Genomic DNA, 22,156 nt, shown 5'->3' with positions numbered 1-22,156 from the left:
TTTATTAACTCTCACCCTTAAGTACATGTCTTTATAATAACGTGTGTGAATAAATGAGAAGTGCAGAAAAAGCACTTCAGCTGTGCACCAAAACAGATAATTGTCTTTAAGAAAAGCAGTTGGGTGACTTTTGAGCTATGAGCTGTTCTAGCTGTGGTTTGTTTATTTGTCTCATGGGACTCCATTTTTATTTGAAAGAAGTAACAGAAAAAACTATAATATATTCAGACACTTTATTGAAAATAAAAAGAATTCAGCCTGTCACTTCAAAGAAAATAATTGACAGAATTTGTTTGCAATGATAAAATATTAGGCTTCAAGTGAAAATTAGCATTTAGTAAACTTCATGCATTGTAGTTTCCCAATACTTTGAGATGTTTCTGATGAGATTGGTGATGTTATTAATGAATGTTCTTTTCTGTATTTCTTTGATATCGTATGCTGAAATGTTTCAGGGCTTGGAAAGGCTAAACTTCTCAGTGGACCAACTTCTTATCAAATCATGCATGGGTAAAAGATCCTTTCAAAGTTAGTAATAAGGTTTCAGATTCCACATTACTACCAACCCTAAGAAGGTACTACCTGTCAAGTTTTGGTATAAAATCAAAGAAGGACATCCACAGTTACCTGAAAAGGCCATTAAAATACTGTTTCCTTTTCTAACAATATATCTTTATGAAGCCAAACTTTCTTCATGTGCTTAAAACATTATATTTCAACATTTTGAATGTAGAAAGAGAACTTAAAATCTGTCTTCTATTAAGGCAGTCATTAAAGAGAGTCATAAAATACATTGTTATTTTTCATAAAATTATATTATTTATAATAACATCTAATAGATTGATCCTTGTTATTAAAAATAACAAATAGACATTTTTTAATTTGCAGTTTTAAATTTTAGCATAGTAAATATTGATAGATATAATTCACAAAGATCTTTGTGTTTCATGATAATTTTTAAGAGTGTAAAAAGTTCTGACACCAGAAAGTTTTGATGACCACTACAGTAGATTATTTATACAGAACCTTTCTTGACTCTCCCTCTTTCTTTTCATTCCATTATTCATTCTACTCATAATTATTGAGGACTGGTTCTGTGCCAGGCACTGTACTGCGATTGGGGATTCAGAGGGAATTGGGCAACCCTTGATCTCAGGAGCTGACAGGATAGAACAAGGCCCAGGTCCCACACTCTCAAACTTCCTCATTCTTACAGCTAAAAACATCCTCCTAAATATTTCATTTTGATAATATAACCCTGGTCTGGTGTCTCTTTGAGTCTTAACTGCCCATTCTATTAAGGACACCAGTCAGACTAGATTAGGGCCCATGAGTTGCTTAGGAATCTGTTTGCCTGTCTTTTGGTCGAAACATCCAGTTTAATTTTGTTGTGGCCTCAGCACGTTGTCTATATAAGGATTATGAATTATTTGGGATTAAATTTATGCCAAAGAGAGCCATATTTTCATAAAAGTACCATGGTACACTTAAAAAGAAAGTATATTCTACAGTTACGATTTATAATATTTTATACATGTTTACTAGATAACTTCATTAAGCAGACATTTCAAATCTCATCTTACTAATTATTTATTTAACAAATATCTTTCAATTTTATATTATGTGTATTGGTGCTTACTTTTTGTAAGGGCATAGAAACTAACTTAGTATTCTATTTTCCTGGTAAATTGTTCTATTTTTACTATGCTTTTCTCTAGAAAATGTTTTAACTAAATATTTAGTTTTGTCTCTGACATAATATTTTATGTCTTCAGCTTTTTTTTTTTAATTAGACAAACAGCTTTATTGATAGATGAGGAGAGCCAAGCTCTCTCCTCTCCTTCCCCACCCCACCTTTGCCGTGATCCCAGAAGTCTTCACTTCAGGATAAGGTCGTCCAGGTGGTCCCGAAGCCTAAAAGTTCACCAGCTGTCTTTTTTTTTTTTTTTTTTTTTTTTTTTTAGGATTGGCCAGGTAGAATTTTCCAACCTTAAACTTTCAAATTTCAAAGTCTTAATTTTTAAGTATGGCTCCTGTAAACAGTATATATGGCTTTTAAAAAAATTAATCTAGCCTGAAACGAATTCTCTTTTATTAGAGAAGTTAAGTTCATTTATATTAATTGTGATGTTATTGTATTTGTGTCAAGCATTTCACTATGCCTTTCTCTTTCATTCCTGTCCACATTTTTATTGATGTTTTAGCTTTTCTTATTAAATATTTTTCTCTATCATTAGGCAGTAATAAGCTCTATGTCTATTATTTTATCCACTTGCTTAGATATTTTATTACAACTATTTTGTATAATAGATAATAGTGTTGTTCAATATTTCAAACTATTGCTGAATAAAAGAAAATTTTCAAGAAACATGTATGTTATTTTTTGTCCAATATTTTAGTTCTGCTATACTTTCCAAAGTATAATTCAGCATTGTTTTTCAAGAAGTTAACATATGTTTATATTTACTCATGTATTTATGTGTTTTCTCACCATAACTTGCATTGCAAATCTGACAGAATGCAAATCTTTGTCATTTTTGTTTATGGATTTGTCCAAAGAGTCGAGAACAATGTCTCTGAAAATATTTGCTGAAGAAATATATCTATAAAAATTTCCTTCTTTCTATATTATATTCTTGAGATTTCCTTTATTGAGGGTCATTGTGGGATAAATTCAAATTTTCTTTTGTCTTTTGATATCTTTATGTCACTACCATCCTTCAAAAAAAAGATTCACTAAATAAAATTTCAGCTGAATAGATCTTTTATTTCTTCAACTTGAAAATCCTATTAAGCTATTTTCTAGCTGACAATGTCACCTTAGTAGGCAATCTGTTTTCTATTTTTTTAAGGATTATTAGTCTCTAGTGCCGCTTTAGCCCTTTTTTCCTTTTCCTTTTCTTCTTCTTCTTTCACTATGATGTAACTAGTTATGGATTTCTTTTTATATTTCCAGATTTTGGTGAATTGACCTTCTTGACTCTTTCCCTTCCTATAAATCTTGAATTTACAGGTCAAAAGATTTTAGGTATTATGTGTTCAGTTTTTTATTGTGGGTCCCATACCCAACCTCCTCTCCTCATAGATAGACGTTATTGCAATTGTCACTGAATATGCCAGTGTTCAGTCAGATGACCATCCTTGATAATCAGCAGAAAGGAACTGATGGAGGCATAGCCAAGCGTTAGAAATGTCTGAATATTAAAGAGCACTAACTTATTGCTTAAGATGAAAGTAATAAAACCCTCCCAGATTTTATTACCATCAGAAGCAGCCTCCTAAAAATGAATAGCAAGTATAAATTCCAGAGCTTCAGATTATAATGCTGGCAAGGGGTGATATCAGCAAGATGGCAAAACAGAAAGCCACAGACCTTGCTCCCTGACAGAGACGTCAACCAACACCATTGATACTGTTGACATCAGTATATGATCCAAAAAGCCTTTATGAGAGCTCCTAAATCAGTTAAGAAACCACAGTGCCCCAAGCAAGTGCAAAGCCAAGAACAGCTGCATTGAAATGAATAAATAAAGCCATTGTATTCCACCCATTATAAACTTTCCTCCAAGCTGACAGAGCTCAGTGAGAGCAGAAAAAAATGCCCAACTTATTGCTTCTCTCTTGGAAAGGAAAGAGCAGAATGGAACATATGTCCAACATTTTGGGTGGAGAGGATGCCCAAGGGACTGGTTTCTGTCTCACCTGACTAGGAGCATTGACAGGAAACCATCAAACTTCAGATGCCTGGGGGCCACTGGGAACAAAGGAGAGCTTGGCAGCTTGTAGCAGAATCACAGTACCTGCAACACCACAGATAAACACCAGAGGGAGCAAGAAATTATGAGCTCTGGAAAAAGGAACAGACAAACCTCTCTAACTGGGAAATTACAAGCACAGTGTCAGAGAAGACCTCGGAGAGGTCTTCAGAACCTCTACCCAGGCTGATTAGTGAAGGTTTTCCCCTGTGCAAAGTCAATCTGTAAAAGCTGGGAGAAGTGGCTATTTTTTAAATGCCCAAGTCCCAGTAAAAAAAAAATAAAGCATATGAAGAAACAGGGAAATGTGATGCAATCAAAGAAGAAGTATCTCCAGAATCAAACTCTAAAGAAATAGAGCTTTATGAATTACCTGTCAAAGATTTCAAAATAATCATTTTAAAGAAGCTCAATGTGCTAAAACAGAACTCAATAGACAACTAAATGAAATCATAAAAATGATAATATCAACAAAAAGGAGCAAACTATTTAAAAAATAGAAATTCTGGAGCTAAAGAATGCCATAATTGAATTTTAAAAATTCGTTATAAGGATTCAACATTAGACCTGATCAAGGAGAAGACAGAACTAGTGAACTCAAAGACATGCCCTTTGAAGTGATTGAGCTAGATGAGCAAAAAGGGGGGAAATGGAGAAAAGTGAGAAAAGTCTAAGGGACTTATGTGACATCATCAAACAGACTGAAATATGGGAGTTCCAGTAGGAGAGAGAGAGAGAGAGGCAAAGAGTTTATTTGATGAAATATGGCTAAAAACTTCTCAAAACTGAGAAAGGAAATGGATATTCAAATTTAAAAAGCTCAAAGGACTCCAACTAGGATGAACCCGACCCACACTAAGACACATTATAGTCAAATTGTCAAAAGTCAAAGATAAAGAGAGACTCTTGAAAGTAGCAAAAGTAACTCCTCATGCACAAATGAATGCTCATAAGATTATTAGTGGATTTCTCAGTAGAAACATTACAGCCCAGAAGGGAGTGGGATGGTATGTTCAAAGTACTGAAAGAACTAATAAATGAATTCAGTTAAGTTGCAGGATACAAAATCAACATGCAGAAATTAGTTGCATTTCAATACACCAACAACAAGCTAACTGGAAAAAAAATTTTTTAATGTTAAATAAATAACATCAAAAAGAAGAAAATACTCAGGAATAAATTTAACTAAGGAAGTGAAAGACCTATACACTGAAAATTACCATTGATGAAAGAAACTGAAGAAGACATAAATAAATAGAAAGATATTTCTGTTCATGAATCAGAAGAATTGATACTGTTAAAAGATCCATGCTACCCATAGCCATCTACAGATTCAATGCAATCCCTTACAAAATTCCAATGGCATTTTTCACAGAAACAGAAAACACAGCCCTATTCATATGGATCCACAAAGACCCCAATAGTCAAAGGAATTTTGAGGCAGAAGAACAAAGTTAGAAGCATCAAAATTCCTGACTTCAAGCTTTATTACAATGCTATATTAACCAAAACTGTTGTACTGGTGTAAAAAACACACATAAACCAATGGAACAGAATAAAGAGCACAGAAATAAGGCCACAAATATATGTTCAACCAATATTTGACAAGAGGGCCAAGAATATTCAATGAGGAAAGCATAGTGTCCTCAGTGAATGGTGTTGGGTAAACTAGATATTAATATGCAAAAGAAGAAAAGTACCCTTATACCACTCAAGAAATCTAACAAATTGGATTAAAGGCTTAAATATAAGACCCAACAACTGTAAAACTACTAGAAGAAAATGTAGAGGAAAAGGTTCTTGATATTGGTCTTGGCAATAAACTTTTGGATATAACACCAAAAACATAAGCAACAAAAGACAGTCTCTTCAGCAAATGGTATTGGAAAAACTGGACAGCAGCATGTAAAACAATGAAGCTAGAACATTCCCTTACACCATATACAAAAATCAACTCAAAATGGATCAAAGACTTAAACATAAGACAATATACAATAAACCTCCTAGAGGAAAACATAGGCAAAACATTATCTGACATACATCTCAAAAATTTTCTCCTAGAAGAAATAAAAGCAAGAATAAACAAATAGGACCTAATGAAACTTACAAGCTTCTGCACAGCAAAGGAAACCGTAAGTAAAGCAAGAAGACAACCTACGGAATGGGAGAAAATTTTTGCAAATGAAACCGACAAAGGCTTGATCTCCAGAATATATAAGCAGCTCATACAACTCAATAAGAAAAAAATAAACAACCCAATCCAAAAATGGGCAGAAGACCTAAACAAGCAATTTTCCAAGGAAGACATACAAATGATCAAAAGGCACGTGAAAAAATGCTCAATATCACTAATTATCAGAGAAATGCAAATCAAAACTACAGTGAGGTATCACCTCACACCAGTTAGAATGGCCGTCATTCAAAAATCCACAAATGACAAATGCTGGAGAGGCTGTGGAGAAAGGGGAACCCTCCTACACTGCTGGTGGGAATGCAGTTTGGTGCAGCCACTGTGGAAAACAGTGTGGAGATTCCTCAAAAGACTAGGAGTAGACTTACCATATGACCAAGGAATCCCGCTCCTGAGCTTATATCCAGAAGGAACCCCACTTCAGGATGACACCGCACCCCATGTTCATAGCAGCACTATTTACAATAGCCAAAACATGGAAACAGCCTAAATGTCCATCAACAGGTGACTGGATAAAGAAGAGGTGGTATATTTATACAATGGAATACTACTCAGCCATAAAAACCGACATCATAACGCCATTTGCAGCAACATGGATGATCCTGGAGAATGTCATTCTAAGTGAAGTAAGCCAGAAAAAGAAAGAAAAATACCATATGAGATCGCTCATATGTGGAATCTAAAAAACAAAAACAAACAAACAAACAAAAAAAACAAAGCATAAATACAGGACAGAAATAGACTCGTAGACATAGAATACAGACTTGTGGTTGCCAGGGGGGCGGAGGGCGGGAAGGGATAGACTGGGATTTCAAAATTGTAGAATAGATAAACAAGATTTTACTGCATAGCACAGGGAAATATACACAAAATCTTATGGTAGCTCACAGAGAAAAAAATGTGACAATGAGTGAGTATATGTCCATGTATGACTGAAAAATTGTGCTGAACACTGGAATTTGACACAACATTGTAAAATGATTATAAATCAATAAAAAAAGTTAAAAAAAAACCAAAAATAATCAAGTAGGACCACATCAAACTAGAGAGCTTCAGTACAACAAAAGAAAACATTAATCAAATCAAAAAACAACCTACCAAATGAGAGAAAAATATTGCTAACCACACTTTTAAGAGGTCAATATCCAAAATATATAAGGAATTCATACAACTCAATGGAAAAAAATTAATCCAATTAAAATCTGGGGAAGGTGGTCCAAGACAGTGATACAGGAAAATCCTGAACTTACCTTCTTCCATGGACACCAAATCTACAGCTACACATGGAGCAATTCCCTCTGAAACCCAAAAACTACCTGAACAGCTCCTTTACATCAACTAATGAGAAAAGGTCCACATCAAAGAAGACAGGAGAGGCTGAGACATAGGCTCACCATAAACCCTAGCCCCTGAATGGCAATCCACAATTGGGAGGGAACTAACCAGTCTGGAGCATCTCCCTGAGGAGTGAAGAGTTCATACTCCACATCAGGCATCCCACCTTTTAAGACCTGCACCTGGGAGATGAGCCCCCAAAACACCTGGCTTTAAAAACCAACAGGGTCACATCCACAAGACCCAAAGGGCTGTAGAAAACTGAGGAACAAACTATAGAAATGATCCCTGAACCTATAGTCTTCTGAGAAACTGCTCTTAAAAGGCTCCTGCACAGGCTTACTTGCCCCAGAGCCCAGCACAGAAGCAGCAGTTTGAAAAGAACCCAGATTACATGTGAAGGAGATTCACTTGCTAATCTAAAGTATCCATCAGAGGGACAGGGGCCTGATGGGGTATTCTCCGGGGACAGAGGTGCTGGGGACAGAAAATGGCTGGAGCCATTTTCACATTCTCCCTCTACTTTGCTAAAGCCAGCAGGAGCCATCTTCTTTTTTTTCCTTTTTTCTCAGAGGGTGCCATCTGTACCCTCTAGCCTGGGATCCCCAACTTTGCACTTTCTCTCTGCCTTTCTAAAGCCAATGGGCACCATCCTTTTTTATCTAACTTCAGTACTTGTACTCTGCCACACTCCACAGGGCCAGTATCTCTTGGTGAGGGGGCTTTTATGCACATTTGGTGGCCCAGTTTTTATAGGGAGGCCAGTGGAACTTGCATTCCTGGGTCCCATGGGACTAGAACAATTGGAGAGACAGTTCTTGGCAGACTACCACCCCAAGGGCACTGCACACATAGCAGACTGAAACACACCCCTAGTCTTTCTGTGAAGGAAGCCTATTTGTCCTGGAGCTTCAGCCTGAGAGGCAGGCCTTAGGTTTGCTACACATCTACAGGCTTACAGAGATGCTCTAAGAGAACACAGGCAAGAGAATGCCATCTTTGTGCTCTCCCTCTGCCTCACTCCAGCTGGCCAGTATTTCCCAGAAATTAACTTATACACCTGTCTGAAGCCCTGATTTTTGCAACTGTCACCCAGGGGACACCTTCAAATTGCCTGGCCTGGAGGCCAGCGGGGTTTACAATTACAGTCCCAAGGACCATATGTATTTACATATTTTAAGTGTTGCTGTCTGAGGGGCTGCCTTTCAACCAGCCTAAAATTAGGTACTAAGATTCCCTTCTTTTGGGGACACTGGTAGGTCATGGCACACCCTTAAAAACAGGGAGCTATTAAAAAAAAATAGGCCGCTTGCAAATAATAAACATTTTAGACACTGTGGGCCACAAAAAATTTTTATAAATAGGCTGCTTGGACAATCATAAAGTTTCAAGAGACAACTGAGAACTATGCAATGTATCATATACAAGAAAATTGTTAAGGGAGTAAATCCTAAGAGTTCCTGTCTCAAGATGGAATTTTTTTCCCTTTCTTCCTGTCTCCTTTCTTTTCTCTTTATTATATCTATATGAGAAAGTGGATGTTAGCTAAACATAATGTCACAACCATTCCATAATATATGTCAATCAAGCCATCATGCTGTATGCTTTAAATTTATACAGTAATGTATGCCAATAATTTCTCAGTAAAGCTGGAAAAAAAGTAGAAATGCCGAGTAGACCTATAACAAATAAGGAGATTGAACCCTATAATGCAAATATTGGTCTGCTTGATGTTGTCCCATGACTCCCGTAAGTTTTTAAAAATTCTTTTTTCTTTTTGCTGCTCTGGTTGGATGAGTTCCCCTACTCTGTCTTTGAAGGCACTGATCGTTTCTTCTGCTTCGTCTAATCTACTGTTGAAGCTTTCTGGTGTATTTTTCATTTCAGATATTGTATTCTTCAGCTCTGTGACTTCTGTTTGATACTTTCTTATATTTTCTATCCCTTTGTTGATGTTCTCATTGTGTTCATACATTCTTCTCCCAAGTTTATGACCATTACTGTAAACTCTTTATCAGGGAAATTACTTATCTCCATTTTAGTCTCCACCCCCACCCCCTAGAGGTTTTTATCTTGTTTTCTCCTTTAGAACATATGCCTCTGTTTCCTCATTTTGCTATTCTGTGTGTTTTTTCTGTGGGTTAGATAAAACAGCCCTTTCCTAGTCCTGAAGGAGTGGCCTCATGTAGGAGATAACCTTATCATTCAACCTTGCCCTAGCTTCCCTCCTTCCCAACCCCCGCATGTAAAGACTTTTTTTTTTTTTTTTTTTTTTGTCATGAAATTATTCTTGTAGTTGTGTGGACTGGCAGACTTTCCTTTTGGTTTTTTTTTTTTTTTTTTTTTTTTTTTGCTTGTGCTTTTGGTGTCATACCTAGACTCATTCTTCAACATCTTTAGCTAGATCAAGCCTGGAACTTGGGGTTCCTACTAGAGGGCCATGCTCCAGAGAGGACTGGCCATCCTCCAGGATCTGGTGCTCTTAATGATTCTGGTAAAGTACTTTCTCAACATGACAGAAAGTCTCTGCAAATGAACTTCATCTGTATAGGTTGTTCAGGAACCCCACTGGACCCAACTATGCTTCCAAATTTGAGGTAGATTCGGGTCTTACTGGATTTGATGTGCTTTATCTGCTGTTTCCATAGATTGAGGGGTGGGCTCTTGGGAAAGGTAATCTCACGTGCAGGCTTTCGACTCCTACTCAGTCAGATAAGAATGGACCTTGTGCCTGGAACACAACTTTGCCAAGAGATAAAGAGTCCACACAGCCTGTGCCAGGCTTACCACCTTATGTGGGGATATCTTTCCCTGTTTCATAGTTAATGTGTACTCCTTTGTTCTGCTTCAGCACGTGCATCAGTGACCTCAGGCATGCTCCCAGCTTTCAGTATTTCAGACTCCATGGGGGAGGGGTTGTGGCCCTCCTGTTGCAGGAGAGTTGTGTGCATGGGTCTACTACCCTGCATCAGTTGCTGTGGGGACCTGCTAGACATGGGGGACTGACATACATATTCAAACTGACCTTGCTCTGTCTTTTCTCTGTGTAAGTAAAGTGTTGTTTCAGCCTGTGCTTGACTGTGTTGTGTTTTCCTTGGTGACTGTGATACCAAGATGCAGTGAGCAGAGTGTTTGGACTTCTATTTCTGGTGGTCAGCAATAATGATGATCTTTGCTACCATCCAAGTCGTCTGAGTCCTCCCTTGACATTAGTAATCAGTACACAGGGAACCTATGAATATATTATCTTGATGGCGAAAAGGATTTTACAGATGTGATCAAGGTTACCAATTTGAGATGGGGAGGTTATACAAGTAAGGCAATTCAATCACATGAGTCCTTAAGAATGGAGAACATTTCCTGGGTATAGTCAGAGAGTTATGCAATGACAGAAGGCTTGGAGAGAAGTGGCATGAGAAGAAATTGGTCCTTCACTGCAGGATTTGAAGATGGAGAAGAAAGGCTATGAGCCAAAAACTGCAGGAAGCCTAGAAGCGAGAAAGAGCAAAGAAGCAGATTATCCAAAAAGGAATATAGCACTGCCAACACCTTGATTTTAACCCAGGGTACCCTGAATTAGACTTCTGAAATACAGAACTGTAAGATAATGAATTTGTATTGTTAAGTCCACTAAGTACACGGTAATTTGTTACAGGAGCAAAAAAAAAAACCTGATTCACACCATTTTCAGGTTCTGAGATTATATATACCTTGAGGACTGTTGCTTCTCTCATCCAAAGCAACTTTGGGGCATGATGTTGCTCACACACATAGCCCCTCAGTTAGTGTCTGATACATATTAGATGAATGAGTAAATTAAAACCGTTTGCCCCAATTTTGTTCAGGCTGGGTATCTGGATTATTAGCTAGGCTGATGTTGGGTTAATAACTGTTTTCCATAAAGAACAGCCATGTATTAGCTTACAAAACAATCTATTCAGCCACAAGTTACTTCTCTACTATGTTTTACCTGGTTTTTCTTTTTTTTTTTTTCCTTCTTTTATCCCCCAAATTCCAAAGGTTCTTCCTTTATTTGATTTGAAGATTTTTGTTGTCTTAAACACACCAACAAACAACAATATGAACATCAACAACACATTAACAAAAGCAATAAAATATTCTTTATTAACTTAAAGATATTGTTCCTCAGCCGGCAGAAGGGGAAGGATCCTTCAGTTACATTCACGTGCTTTGTGAATTAACATTGGTCCTGTCAGATCAGTCCTATCTTCCGCTGCAGTTTTCTCCACCCACACAAGGCCACCACTACACACATTTAAGAGCATTTCATTAAGAGCATTTCATCCATCTCTCTGGCCACATCTTCGGTGACAGTGCTTCCACTGTGCTTTGGGATCCGCCATTTCTTCCAGATCCTTCAGGGCGCTTTCCTCAGGGTCGGCAGCATCCATCTCGGTGACGCTGCCCGGCCTCGAATCCTCTTTCAATAGCCTTGAGGAAAGAGAATAGAAGTTGTAAACTAACATAAACAGCGTTGCTTCTTCTTAGACAAGCGGGTAGGAGGGCTCTCGCCCCACCCCTGGACCTCTGCAGTTAAGAAAGGACCCCTAAATCCTCGCCCGCTCCGCCCCGAAACACCACGGGCCGCGAAGCGCAGGCGCTCCCAGGGCCCCGCCCCCGTGCCAGAGGCTCGGCCCCTATTGGCCCAGAGGCCGGGAGCGAAGAGCCCTAGTAGCTGAACCGAGGGTGACCATGTGATTCGGGGGGCGGGGCTGCGCCGGCTGCTTCCCAGCCAGACTGAAAGGGCTCGGGTAGCTGGCCTGGTCGGCCCTTAAAGCGCCCACTGGACGGCCTGGCCCCAACTCCCTTCGCCCAGCCGCGCAGAGGGAGCTGCTTGTGGCTCTCGTCGGCCTCCCAGGTTTGCTTTCCTTCTTTTCCCGAAGGTGGGCCTTTAGGTTCACCGCCCCGGAGCCCGCGGCCGCCGGGAAGCCCAAATCCGAGTGTCCGGAGAGTAACCGGAAGTGCTGTCCCTGGCGGAGGGGCGGCGTCGGCAGCCGCCGGGGTAAGCGCGGCCCGCGGGGCCTGGGAGGGGCATGGCCTGCGGGGCCCAGGGACAAGGGGAGGGGTTCGGCAGGGCCCGAGACCCCCTTCGGCCTCCGCCTGGTAGGAGCAGCCTCAGTTCCTCGCGACCGAGCGGAGTCTGGGAACCCCCTGACGGCGAACCGAAAGGCGGTCAATGAAAAGTTGAAAGGAGAGAAGCTTAGTACTATCGTTCCAGGAGATCATAATAGTAAACACTGCCAGGCACTTTTCTGAGCGATCTGTATCTTTTATATTGGAGAAAAAAACCCAAGGGCGTTGAATGGAGTTCCCTATCCACCACCCACCCCCATCTTTAATGCAGAGATTGGTCATGTTGCAGCCGAATCTAGATGCAGAAAAATCTGGTTTGTTCAGTCATTTCATAACCATTTTTGGAAACCAGCGTTGTATGTAACTTTGTATCATTTACACTTACCAACTGCGTCTTGAGGTTTATAGTAGTAGAAAAATGAGTCATTGACCTCAGAAGTTGCGATAATACACTTGGCAGAGGAGAATTAAAAACAAGCAAGTAGAACGGAAGTCAGGGCTTTATTATGAAGTTAAAGTTAGTCATTACCCAGAAGGATTCTCGATGTTTTGTCGAGAGCTGTTAGGGAAGGAACTGATGGCTACCAGTGGCAGGTACTTCTTACAGGAGAAACAATGTAAGCAAAGGTGGGAAGAGGTACCTTATGGCTGAAGGATACTGATCAGACTGGGAAGTAAATGGGCCCAATTTTCAGATTTCCAGCTCCAAAAAATCTTAAGTTTCACAAAAAATTGTAAATTTCCACATTATTGATATTTTTTTTTTTTCTCTAGGAGAGGAAAGAATTGAGTGTTGTGAATAGTTATGGACTAGAGACCTTTTGGAGGCAGAAACAAGACAGTCTTGAGTCTTTGTTGTTATGGTAAGTGACATACCAGGCTGTATGTTTCTGTATAAATGGTGGATTTTTGAGGGGGGGAGGAGAGGAGGACTAGGGGAGGACAAGACGGAATGGGAGAAGATACATGGGAAAAGAGAATGATCTTTTCCTAGCTCCTGAGATAGAAGAGTAATAAAACTGAGTCCTATCCTACCAGTTTAAGTGTATTTTCTACTCCTTTCTAATATCCTTATTCATAATAGGCTTGTAGTAATTGCTTCATGATTGACTGGAAGCCCCCAAAAAGGCAGTATGCCCTGGAGTCAGAAGATGGAAATTTAAATTCTAGCTCTGCTACTTACTAGCTGTGAGTTCTTAGTAGTTATTTAACTGCCCTGAGCATCAGGTTTCCTATCTGTAAGGTGCAAACGTTGGTATTAATACCTGTTTTACAGCGTTCTTGGGAAGATTAAATGAGATAATCCATGTAATCAATGAAAAATAAGTGAAATAATCCCTAGCCTAGGGCCTGATACAGTAAGCATTATCTGTTTTTTAGATAATGCTTTATCGACTTTGTCTGCTTGTCCCACACATCCTTTAACTGCAAGGATAGCCTTGAGCTTTGAAGTTCTATACTCTGCCTGTCTACTTGGACTTTATTGCCTGTCTGCCTATTCTGTGCACTCTGACCCTAGCCATGGAAGAGAGAACCAGTCTTTTCCTAGGATGAGGTAAGAGAAACCTCTTAGAAAAGGGTGCCCTGAAGCTAAGGCATGTTTTGGGGTTTGCCAGATGGACCAGCCAGGACTATTAGCCTAGCCTGTTGCTTTGCTATTGGGGCTCCAAGGATGATGATGATGATGGCTCTTTTCTTGTTCTGGTATTCATATTTTTCATTCACTCAACAGATATATTCTAGACACTAAAAATAGTGCAGTGAACAACAACAACAAAAAGTCCTAAACCTAGTGGAAGTTATATTGTAGTAGGAGAGAGAAACAAATTAACAAATATAAAATACATATCACAAAGCTGAGAGGTGATAAATGCTATGGAAAGAAACAAAACAAGATAATGGGACAGTTATTTGAGATGAAGTAGTCAGGGTGTGCTTCAGACTTTTTAGTCAGACACACGAATTAAATAAAGGAGCAAGCTACTTGGGGGAAGAACATTCTAGGCAGAAGGAGTAAGAGTAAAGGTTCTGATGTGTTCTGTGAGGCTGAAGATAGGTGAAGACACATTATGTAGGGCAGTGAAAACTTTAGGTTTTATTCTCAGTGTGGTAGGAAACAGTTATAGTATTTTGAACTAGGGAAGTATCATGGTTTACTCTAAGTTTTGACAGCCAGACTATATTTTATTTTCTAGGTGCTGCACATCTCAGAGACTTAGTTTAGGTAATTTATTTGGCATAATTTCCCTCAGTTTGGGTTTGCCTGATGTTTCCTCATGATTAGATTCAGGTGATATATTTTTGGCAAGATAGCATAGAATTGATGTTCTGTTCTCTTTGCATCATATTAGGAGGCAATTATATATCTTGTTATTGGTGGTGTTAACTTTTATCATTTGGTTCAGGTGGTGTCTTCCAGGTTTCTATACTGTGAAGTTACTTTTTTTGTCTTTGTAATGATTAGATATCTAGTGGGGAGATATTTTCTGCTTGTATAAATATCCCAGTTCTCATAAAACTTTTCATCCACTAATTTTTGCCTGAAACAGTTACTAACTCATCTTTTGATTGGACATGTGGTTTTCTTAATTCCTTTATTTCTTCTACATTTAATTGTTGGCTTTTTCAGTATAAGAAAAAAACTTTCCCTTCTCCAACACTATTCACTTTTTAAATGAGTGTGGACTCATGGTTTCTTACTGTGTTACTAATTTATTACTGTTGTTATTTATTTTGATGTTCTGTTTGTTCCAGATTTGTATAGTGGCAGCCCCTTCAGCCTGGCTCCTGGGTCCTCTTGGCATATTGTCACCACTTTTTGAGCACTTCCTTATTTTCTGACACAAAAAGTTGTTCCGGACTCATCTTTCTAAACCCTGGAATTAGCCATTTCTCCAAGGAGCCCAGGTTCTTTTCAGTGGGAAATGGTGTTTAGAAACCAAGATCTAAGTGCTTGGTATGCTCATTACTACTGGGATTTCATTGTTTCTATATGACCTCTCAGCAGACACTATTAGGAAAAAAATATACACTTTCACACATACACACATTTCTGTTTTTTGTATATATACTTCAAAACCTTGACCTCATACTGATACTTCTAATTCCAGTTAAACACTACAGAGCTCATTCTAGCCGTTCCCTTTTCTATATTTGTAACTCCCTTCTTCGATGGTGAGGCATGTGGGTGCCGTTACATTTACTTATTTGTTCTTTCCTAGTATATACATTAAATAGTGAACCTTTACCACCATGGGGGGAAACCCCTGCTAATTAGAGTTTGGTAATTGTCTGGGGGAAAACCCCTGCTAATTAGAGTTTGGTAATTGTCTATAATTCTTTTTACCTTTAGCTTGAATTTACATACTCCTGATACTGTATTATAGTTATTTGAATTGTTTTGCCCTCTTCTGGGTAGTTTTGTTATTCATTTGAAATACAGACTCATTTGTTTTCGTTAGTATCTCATTTAAAATTTTTTCTCCCCCATATTTTCTAGTTAGTTATTTATTGAATATGTGAAATGTAACAGTAAAAAATGTGTGTTTTACAAAGATGTATACTCAAAGAAATATGACTTTCTCCCTCCACCCTTTGGCACCAATTTCATTTTCCTGTTCTTTTAATCCCATTTTCACCAACCTTGTGATGGTAACCAAACTCATTCGTTTTTTCTTTATCTTTTCTGAGCTTCTTTTTAACCAAATGAATAGATACATGTATAGTTTTTTATTTCTAATTTATTCTTACACAAAATTTAGCATACTTTTTTACACTGTTGCTTTTTAAAATTTACAGTTGATCCTGGAAATCACTCCACATCAGTTAGTAAAGATTATCTTCATTCTGTTTTACACTGCATAGTACTTCATTATATGTGAACGTACCAGGTTTATTTAACCACTTTTTTGCATATGGGCATTTAAGTTGTTTGAAATATTTTCAAATTACAAACATTGCTACAGTGAATAACTTTATACATGCGTATTTTTATATTGTTGGGGGTGTATCTTCATAGTCAACTCCTAGAAATGGGATTGCTGAGTCAGATGTAAATGCGTGTCTAGTTTTATTAGATATTGCCAAATTGCCCTCAAGGGGTTGTACCAATTTGTATTCCCTCCAGCATCAGATGAGACTGTCTGTTTCCTCATAGCCTTGAGAACAAAAAGTTATCATATCTTTTAATGTATGCCAGTTTGATTGGTGAGAAACAATATTTCACATTTCTTTTTTATGATTTCATTTCTTCAAGTAGACTTTTTTTTAGAGTACTTTTAGGTTCACAGCAAAATTGAGTGGAGCATACAGAAGGTTTCTACGTGCCGCCTACCACCCTCCCCCACCCAAGCCTCCGCAACTATCAACATCCTACACCAGAGTGGTACATTTGTCACAGTTGATAAACCTACATTGAGACATCTTTATCACCCGAAGTCTGTAGTTTACCTTAGGGGTTGTCTTGGTGTTTTACCTTCTGTGAGTTTGGACTAATGTATAATGACATATCCTTACCATCTGGTATCATACAGACTAGTTTTGCTGCCCTAAAATTCTCTGTGCTCCTCCATCTATTCACCCCTCTTTCCCAAACCCCTGATAACCACTGATCTTTTTTTTACTGATTCCATAGTTTCGCCTTTTCCAAAATGTCACATAGTTGAAATCATACAGTTTGTGGCCTTTTCAGACTGGCTTCTTTCACTTGCCAATATACAAATAAGGTTCTTTTGTGTCTTTCTATGGCTTAATAGCACATTTCTATTTTAGCACTGAATAATATTCTATTGTCTGAATGTACCATAGTTTGTTTATCTATTCATTGAAGGGCATCTTGGTTGCCTCCAACTTTTGGCAATTATAAATAGAGCTTCTGTAAACATCCTTCTGCCGGTTTTTATGTGCATATAAGTTTTCCAGCTCCTTTGGGTAAACACCAAGGAGTGCAACTGCTGGATCATATGATGAGAGGATATTTAAAATTGTTAACAAACTGCCAAACTGTCTTCCAAAGTTGCTGTGCCATTTTGCATTCACACCAGCAGTGAGTGAGAGTTCCTGTTGCTCCACATCTTTGTGAGCATTTGATATCAGCGTTCTGGATTTTTGTCATTCTAATTTGTAGTGGTATCTTATTGTTTCAGTTATCATTCATAACATGAATGATCAACTAATGACATGATGTTGAGCATCTTATGTTTTTTATTTGCCATCTGTCTAGCTTTTGCCCTTTTTTAAATCAGGTTGTTACTTTTCTCATATTTTAAGAGTAAAATATATTTTGGAATATAGTCTTTCATCAGATATCTTCTGGAAATATTTTCTCTCAGTCTATTGCTTATCTTAGTCTCTTGACAGTGTCTTTTGCAAACAGAAGTTTTTAATTTTAATGAAATCCAGCTTATGAGTTATTTATTTCATAGATCATGACTTTAGTATTATATCTAGAAAGTCACCATCATACCTAAGGTCACCTTTATTTTCTCCCATGTTATCCTCCAGGAGTTTTATAGTTTTGTGTTTTGATCCACTTCGAGTTAATTTTTGTGAAAGGAGTAAGGTCTGTGTATAGATTCATATTTTTGCATGAGGGTGTCCACTTGTTCCAGCACCATTTGTTGAAAAGACTGTCTTTTCTGCATTGTATTGCCTTTGCTTCTTTGTCGAAGATCAGTCGTCTGTATTTATGTGAGTCTGTTTCTGGACTCCTTATTCTTTTTCAGTGATCTGTTTGTCTGTTCTTTTACCAATAACACACTGTTTTGATTACTGTTACAGTAAGTTTTAAAGTCAAGTAGCATCAGTCTTCCAATTTTGTTCTCTTTCAATATTGTGTTGGTGGTCTAGTGGTTAGGATTCGGCGCTCTCTCCCAATGTTGTGTTGGCTATTCCGGGTCTTTTGCTCTCCGTATAAACTTTAGAGTCAGTTTGTTAATATCAACAAAATAGCTTGCTGGGATTTTGATTGGAATTGAGTTGAATCTGTAGATCAAGTGGGAAAGAATTAAAATTTTGACAATATTGAGTCTTCCTGTTCATGAAGATGGAATATTTCTCTATTTATTTAGTTCTTTTTTGATTTCTTTCTAATCAGAGTTTTGTTGTTCCCTCATATAGATCTTGTACGTATTTTGTTAGATGTATACCTACATGTTTCATTTTTGAGGGTGCTAATGTAAATGGTATTGTGTTTTTAATTTCAAATTCTAATTGTTTGTTGCTGGTATGGAGGAAGGTGATTGACATTTGATATTAACCATGTATCCTCCATCCTTGCTGTAAGTGTTTGAAAGTTTTTCTCTTTGCATTATTTAACTATTATTTATAAGTTTTTAATACTTTTTGTTGTTATTATACAAGGAATATCCTCTATCCTTGTATATGCTAATTGGTTTTTTTTTTGTGCATAGAAAAAGGCTATTTATTTCTGTGAATTTTATATCCTGTTACTGAATTCTTTTATTATTTGAATCAGTTTTAGTACTGGTTCTCTCTAGGGTTTTCCAGTGATACTCTCGTATGTCTCTAAACAGAGGTAATATTTCTTTTCAATTGTTACACCTCCAATTGTTTTCTCTTTTTAAATTGCATTGACTAATACTTCCAGGTCAGTGTTTAATAATAGATTATGATCATTCTTGATTTGTTCCTGATCTTAGTGGAAATGACTAGTTTTTCTCATTTGGGTGCTGCTGTAGGACTAAGGAGTGTATATATTTTATGTTAAAAGGAAGTATCTATGAATTTCCTACTTTCTTGAGTATTTTCATCAAGAATGGATGTTGATTTCTGTTGTGAATGCTTTTAGTACCTATGGAAATAATCATATTTTTATCCTTAGATCTCTAAATATGTGGGATTATATTAATGGATTTACTAATATTGAATCAGTTTACCCCTGTAAAACCCAGAGCACTTGTGGACTCTGATGCACAATTTTAATTTTGAGCATTTTTTTCTTGGTTCCAGGAATATAAATAATATTTCTTCTTTGTCTCACAGGGTTGGCAATACCAAGTAAGGAATTAGTGTATATGATGCTGGAAACTTGTGGGGAGGAACTGCTCAAGACTGAAAGGCCTGAAACAGATGTATATGTCAAGTTCCTATCAAGAAAATTACTGTGAAGAAAATGACGGGTCAGGAAGACCAGTGGAAAACTCCCTAGGAGAGAGCCATAGAAAATGTACACTTCAGAAGAGAGATCTACTCAGAGAACTCAAAAAAGGAAAATATATCATGTTTGCCCTCAGAAGGGTAAAAAGATTTTTATTCGTGTGCATGAGATTACTCAAATAGATGATCAGATATACCAGTGCCTTGAACGTGAGCAAAACTTCTGTGAAAACTTAGCTCTTATTATGTGTGAGAGAACCCACACTGGAGAGAAACCTTATAGATGTGATATGTGTGATAAAACCTTCCTCCAAAGCTCAGATCTTGTTTCCCACCAGAGGATCCACAGTTACGAGAAACCTTATAAATGTAGCAAGTGTGAGAAGAGCTTTTGGCACCACTTAGCCCTTTCGGGACACCAGAGAACACATGCAGGTAAAAAATTCTATACGTGTGATATTTGTGGCAAGAATTTTGGTCAGAGCTCTGACCTGCTTGTCCACCAGCGAAGCCATACAGGCGAGAAACCGTATCTTTGTAGTGAGTGTGATAAATGCTTCAGCCGAAGTACAAACCTCATAAGGCACCGAAGAACTCACACAGGTGAGAAACCATTTAAGTGTCTGGAGTGTGAAAAAGCCTTCAGTGGGAAATCAGATCTTATTAGCCACCAGAGAACTCATACTGGTGAAAGGCCCTACAAATGTAATAAGTGTGAGAAAAGTTACCGACACCGTTCAGCCTTCATTGTTCATAAAAGAGTTCACACTGGGGAGAAGCCCTACAAGTGTGGTGCCTGTGAGAAATGCTTTGGCCAGAAATCAGACCTTATCGTTCACCAGAGAGTCCACACAGGTGAGAAGCCGTATAAATGCTTGGAATGTATGAGAAGTTTTACTCGGAGTGCCAACCTAATCAGGCACCAGGCCACTCACACGCACACTTTTAAATGCCTTGAATATGAGAAGAGTTTCAACTGCAGTTCAGACCTTATTGTGCATCAAAGAATTCACATGGAAGAGAAGCCACATCAGTGGTCTACCTGTGAGAGTGGCTTCCTCCTAGGCATGGACTTTGTGGCCCAACAGAAAATGAGAACTCAGACAGAGGAGCTACACTATAAATACAGTGTGTGTGATAAAAGCTTCCACCAGAGCTCAGCCCTTCTACAACATCAGACAATCCACATTGGTGAAAAACCATATATCTGTAACGTGGGTGAAAAAAATCTTGAGCTCAGCCCTCCCCCTGTATCAGAAGCCTCACAAATGTCTTCTTGACCAGACAAGAAGCTATAATACCATAAAAAAAAATGTATTTACAACGTCAGAGAACTCATTAGGATGAAGAACTCTAGGCAAATCTCAGACTTTCCTCAGAGCTCAGACTTCAGTGGGGACCAGAGAATCTGCAGTTGTAGGAAGTTGAGAAACAGTTTGTCCAGAGAGCTGTCCTTAAAGAACCTTATCAGTCACTCCAGTGAGAAACCTGACAAATGCCCTGAGTTTTGAAAAACCTTTAGTCCAAGCTCATGTCTGATCACCCTCAAGAGGATTCATAAGGTTGGGAAACCTTATCAATTTGGTGAGTGTGAGAAAGCTTTCTAGCAATACTCACCTCCTCAGTCCAAGAGAATTCACATCGGAGGACAACATATTAAATGCCCTGTGTCAACAGTGCTTCAGACAGTATGCATATCTGATTGGACATCAGAAAGCTCCACTGGGGAGAAACCCCAGCAAGTGTAAAAAAAAAAAAAAAGCTTCTAACAGAACTATGACTTTCTTACCCATCAGAGAAGCCATACTGCTGAATATTTGCATATTTGTCTTAAATATGGCAAAAGCATTAGTTGGAGAGCCTTCTTGGGTTTGCACTAAAAAAACCCAATCTGAGGAAAGACCGTACGAATTCTCTGAATGAGAAAAGCTTCAGTGTCAATGATCTGCTCTTGTGGTACAGCAGGGAATTCACATAAGTGAAAAATCCTATAAATACTTTGAGTCTGAATAAAAGCCTTGCAAGAAACCCTTACCTTATTAGGCCCCAAAGAACCTGCTCTGCAGAGAATTTTGTTCTAGTAAGAGATCTAACTGGACTGTGTACATTTAATAGTATGAGAAGAACTGTTCTCATAGTTAGTTGACCCCTATAGTAGAGATGAGTTTTAATGGAGTCAAAATGTAAACTTTTCTTTTTTTTCTTTGAGATACCCAGAAACTTGTTCTGGGAGGAACTGGGGCAGGTCAGAGTAGGCCTGATGGGTAACTCAGGTAAAGATGCTTTTCTTTTATCTGAACCACTTAATGATTGCTTTACTTTCCATTTTTAAAATTTGGAAATCCAATAAAGGAAAGGACTGTAACCTTGTGATAGAAGGTGTGGCATGTGTTACTGTTGGGGGAAAAAAGTACATTGACTTGGCCTCTGTTGATTTTTTTAAATTCTTGGCTAGAATGGGGACTAGTGTGTTGATAGTAACGTGGGAACCTTTTGCTGGTTGTGGAAAGAACTAAGCACCAAGGGAGTAGTTATCCTAGATCAAAACTTCTCCCAGAGTTTCCCCTTTGGAGGGCCACCCTCATAAAGAGGCAGAATACTCACCTTTTTACTTGATGTGCATTGAGGTATACCCTCAATGGTTTCCTTTCCCTAAAATATCTTT

General features: G+C 38.2%; 1 protein-coding gene across 3 annotated transcripts; it reads left to right on the top strand.

Moving 5' to 3' along the window:
* The first annotated feature begins 12,015 nt into the window (after nucleotides 1–12,015).
* Nucleotides 12,016–21,869, top strand: ZNF322 (zinc finger protein 322). Of its 3 annotated transcripts, none has more exons than XM_010980172.3 (3): nucleotides 12,016–12,160; nucleotides 13,150–13,238; nucleotides 19,378–21,869. In XM_010980172.3, exon 3 carries the CDS (start codon nucleotides 19,560–19,562, stop codon nucleotides 20,769–20,771), a length of 1,212 nt encoding a protein of 403 aa, XP_010978474.2. In that variant the 5' UTR covers nucleotides 12,016–12,160; nucleotides 13,150–13,238; nucleotides 19,378–19,559; the 3' UTR covers nucleotides 20,772–21,869. The 3 variants fall into 3 exon arrangements, with proteins under 3 accessions (XP_010978474.2, XP_031291312.1, XP_064332076.1); XM_031435452.2 differs by having other exon boundaries at nucleotides 12,016–12,304; XM_064476006.1 differs by lacking the exon at nucleotides 13,150–13,238 and having other exon boundaries at nucleotides 12,016–12,304.
* Nucleotides 21,870–22,156: the final 287 nt, after the last annotated feature.

This window comes from Camelus dromedarius, chromosome 19 (assembly GCF_036321535.1).
Source record: "Camelus dromedarius isolate mCamDro1 chromosome 19, mCamDro1.pat, whole genome shotgun sequence".
NCBI classification, from domain to species: Eukaryota; Metazoa; Chordata; class Mammalia; order Artiodactyla; family Camelidae; genus Camelus; species Camelus dromedarius.
The sequence above is the reverse complement of the archived record's forward strand: the minus strand, read 5'-3'. Positions and strand labels throughout refer to the sequence as shown.